General features: G+C 38.1%; 1 protein-coding gene across 1 annotated transcript; it reads left to right on the top strand.

The window, feature by feature from the left end:
• Positions 1–1,850: 1,850 nt before the first annotated feature.
• On the top strand, positions 1,851–2,591 carry LOC120196354. The gene has a single exon (XM_039198181.1). The coding sequence runs from the start codon at positions 1,851–1,853 to the stop codon at positions 2,589–2,591; it is 741 nt and encodes a 246-aa protein (XP_039054112.1).
• The last annotated feature ends 1,701 nt before the right edge of the window (positions 2,592–4,292 follow it).

Raw genomic sequence — 4,292 nt, 5'->3', positions numbered from 1 at the left:
ATAGGTCCTTGCCTCTGCTATATACCGATTCTTTTAGTTTTTACATATGCTTGGATATACTATATATTGCAAATTAAGGGGTAATTGCCAATGGAAAAGATATATAAATATATAATTTTCTAGGAATCAATAATTTGCCACGTCTTATTGAACAAACATAATGATAAATTGCCATATCTTTTACTGTACATCATTCAAAATGAAAATGAAAGTAACATGCACTCAGGAAAATTTCAACATAAACATTTACGCATTGTACTGAAAACGTTACGAACTGTTTTTAACTGATATGTATAATTTTCGGTACGTATATGAGAGTGCCTATTTTGTAGACTATAATACCATGAAGAAGTTGACAAAGCTGTCTAGTTGGAGTGAATGCATGGTACCTCTTCCATCACCGACAAGACAAGAGGCTATTTTAAACAAATCCAAACCTTTGAAATTTATGTATGCTGAACAAATCCTGCGCCTTGTTCTGGAATGGGTTTGGCTTTAAGAAAATGTTTCAATGTCTGACCAGTTATTGCTGAAAGAGAAAAAGGATACGCATGGATTCACAACATAATGTACATATTTTTAGTTATGTCTGACCAGTTAGTTTTCTTTATCTTGAGAAACTGTTAAAAAATAAAATAAAGACATGGAAAATAGATAAATATATATTTTTTTAGGGTAAAGTAAACAAATGGTCTTTCGACTATAGGATTATATTCTGTTGAGTCTCCCGATTATTAAAAGTTACAAAATGGTCCCCATCTATAGGGAGTTGATTTGTTGAGTCCATCGACTATTAAAAGTTACAAAATGATCAATCGACTATTCATTATGTTTCAAACTCATCATTTTCCGTTAAAAATTTAACGACAGTCTGAGCTGGACGTTAACATTTTGACTGAGATATGATAAAATATGATCTCATAATTTTAAACGATTATCATATCTCAGTCAACATGTTAACATTCAACTCAGACGACCATTAATTTTTTAACAAAAAAGGACGAGTTTGAAATATAATTAATAGTCAAATGATCATTTTATAACATTTAATAGTTGAGGGACTCAACAAAGAAACTCCCTACAGTCAAGGGTGTAATTTTTAATAGTCAAGTGACTCAAAAAATTATTATCCTATAGTTGAGTGACCATTTGTGTACATTACCCAATATTTTTAAGAAACTGTTGAATTTAAAGGAACTTAAAAGGGAGAAAAGTGCAAATCTATCTATGAAAAAGTCAACCCTACCGTAATTTTAGTGCACGACTTTGGCTTTGAGCCGTCCGGTAATCATGGCGGAAAACCACCGGAGGAAGGGGTGGATTCGGAATCCTTGGTCGTTCTTGAACGTCCGGGACCTCCCCTTGCAGAGGACGCAGAGAGAGCCATGAAGAAAACTCGAAATATTGTCTCCATGAGTGGGAATATTCAGGTTCAAACTTCGATGCTTGTTGATTCCATTATGGAGGACTGTCCTGAGAATGGATCAGAACAGCTGATTAACCTAGATCCCGTTGGCTCTGTTGAATTGAAGACCGGAGATATTGATGGAAAAGGTATTAGTGATATGAGGGGTGGTTTGGAACATGGGAATAACCCTAATTCGATAGGGATCAAATCTGATATGCCTTCCTTTTGTGATATGGTGAAAGGAAATACACTGGAAACAAATCACGGAAACTTGATTAATGACTTGGATGTAGAAGTCAGCCTGGAAGACGTCATCGTTGACACAAATGGCCAATTCCCTGAAATAAGATTTTGAGGGCGTGTTCACGATGCCATTGATGCTAAGCTAGCAAACTCAGTGATTGTTAGATTGCTTGGTAACACAATTGGTTACAAAGCCCTCATGAACAGAATCAAATCCCTTTGGAATCAACGGGGTGAAATCAATTTAATTGACCTTGACAACGAATACTACCTTGTCCGTTTTGCTATTGAGGATGATTATAATAATGTGTTATTGGGAGGGCCTTGGGTAATCTATGGCAGTTATCTTACTGTCCAACCATGGAATAGATCATTCTCTACTGTGGCCAACCATCCGATAAAGATTATGGTTTGGGTACTTTTTCCTGGTCTACCCTATCGGTACTATACGAAAAGTTTATTTCGGTGCATTGCTGGCATTACTGGAAATGTGGTTCGTATTGATTATAATACTGAAGACGGGAAAAGAGGGCGGTTTGCGAGACTTGCTGTTGTTGTGGATTTGGACAAACCTATAGTTTCTGGAATCATAATAGATGGACAACACCAAACCGTGGAATATGAAGGTCTTCCATTAATCTGCTATGCTTGTGGGAAGTATGAACATACTTGTGAACAATATGGTGGGATTACTAGTACCGATTCCGGTGATATGAAAGGTAATCAAGTCAGTATCACAGAGGAAAACCCCTATGGGCCTTGGATGCAAGTAGCCAATAAGAAAAAAAGGAACAATGCAAGTCGGATAAGCGCGAACGAGGAGACTTCAAAGCAGAAGGCTGGGCAGAATCTTGGTTCGCGTTATACAATTCTTGAGAAACTCAAAGATGTGGAGTGTGGACATGGGGAGCGAGAATACTGTGGGAGAGAAGGAAGCTGAGATTCCATCGAGTATTGTTAAAGAGAATGTAATGGTTAACCTTCAGGCAGAATCAAGTAAACAAGGGGGTGTTAGACAGATTAGGAAAGCAGTAGTTGAGACTTGAGATTCCGGGCAGTGACTCGGTGAACCAACTTAATCCGGTCAGTAATGCAATAGTTGCTTCGAGAGGAAAAGTGGTTCTTGTTCTATCGTCCTTTAGCAAAGATAAACATACTGCTGTCCAGATGATCAGCAGTGACAAGAATCAAGTCCCTAGGGATCACAATATTCGTATCTTACAAAAGACAGCTAGAGACTCGAATCAGAATGTTACAAACAAAGGACTATCTACTGTTAAGGGCCTGTCACGGAAGGGATTGAAGACGAAGAAGAAGGATGATGTGACACCAATCAAGCCTCTTCTTGCTGATTGGATATCGGTAATGAATCATGATTGGATAAAGCGCATGGAGCAGCTTTGTCTTCAACTCTAGGGGAGCAGCAACCTGATGAAAATCAAGAAGTGATGGTTCAATGGCGAGCGAATAATATGTTCGCTCATATTGATGGCGATGAAATGCAGGTTTAGCTTGCTATTTTTTTCAGCTCCATTTATTTTTAATGACTAGAGTAATTTTTTGGAATGTCCAGGGTGCCCGCAATCCTGAGTTTAACCGGTATTTTAAGCTGCTAATGGGGACTCAAAAGCTTGATATTTTTTCAATTTTGGAGCCTGGAATTAGTGGAAGGGCAGCTGATGTGTTTATTTAAAATTAGGGCTTTGATTATTCTTATAGAGCGGAAGCGCTAGGATTTTCGCGTGGCATTTGGATTCTTTGGAAGGAACCTTTTCAGTTTAAGATTCTTGTTGTTTCTCGTCAATACATACATGGGTGGTGTTCTAATCCGATAGAGAATTGTGGTTTCCTTATTACTTTTGTTCATGCGAACCCCGATAGTGGGATCCGGGGACGTCTTTGGAATCAGTTGAAAGCTTTGGAACTTGACTCTAGCTAGTCTTGGGTACTCGGGGGAGATTTTAATATTATCGGTAGTCGTTCGGAGCGATAAGGTGGATCTCAACGTAGTACTGGGGTGTGTCAGAAATTGTGTTTTTTTGTTTGATTCGGGTCTGATTTATATGGGTTTCAGTTACCCGAAATTCACTTGGAGACGTGGGACTCTTTCTCAGCGCTTGGATAGATGTTTATGCAATTCTTACTTGTCGAATTACTTTCTTAGTTCGAAGGTCTTCCATCTTCAAAGGTTGGGATCAGATCATCGTCCCTTACTTTTGGAAATAGGGAATGGGCATTTGGCTTCTCAAAATCGTCCGTTTCGCTACATTAATGCTTGGAGTGAACATCTGGATTTTCGAAACTTCTTATTTGATGTTTGAAAATGTAGAAGAAACACACATGAAGATATCATATAAGAGCAGAATCAGGAATCAAAATACTTTTGGTCATATTGGCAAAAGGAAATCAATTCTTATGGCCCGAATTAAAAATATTGAAAAAGCAGTTGAAGGTTCAGAAGATGGGTATCTTTTGGAATTGGAGGATCTTTTTAAAAAGGAGCTCAATTTGATCCTCTCTCAAGAGGAGTCTTTGGCACCAAAAGGCGCGTCGTAATTGGATATCCAAAGGAGATTTGAATACAAATTATTTTCATACTTCAACGATGATTCGACGAAAGCAAAACAAGATTAGCATGCTT

Source organism: Hibiscus syriacus, unplaced genomic scaffold (genome assembly GCF_006381635.1).
Source record: "Hibiscus syriacus cultivar Baekdansim isolate YM2019G1 unplaced genomic scaffold, ASM638163v2 tig00117032_pilon, whole genome shotgun sequence".
Lineage (NCBI taxonomy): Eukaryota > Viridiplantae > Streptophyta > Magnoliopsida > Malvales > Malvaceae > Hibiscus > Hibiscus syriacus.
The sequence above is the reverse complement of the archived record's forward strand: the minus strand, read 5'-3'. Positions and strand labels throughout refer to the sequence as shown.

What these genes read in the sequence shown, in the direction of transcription:
- LOC120196354 (XM_039198181.1), top strand. Translation starts at nt 1,851, where the DNA reads ATGAACAGAATCAAATCCCTTTGGAATCAACGGGGTGAAATCAATTTA.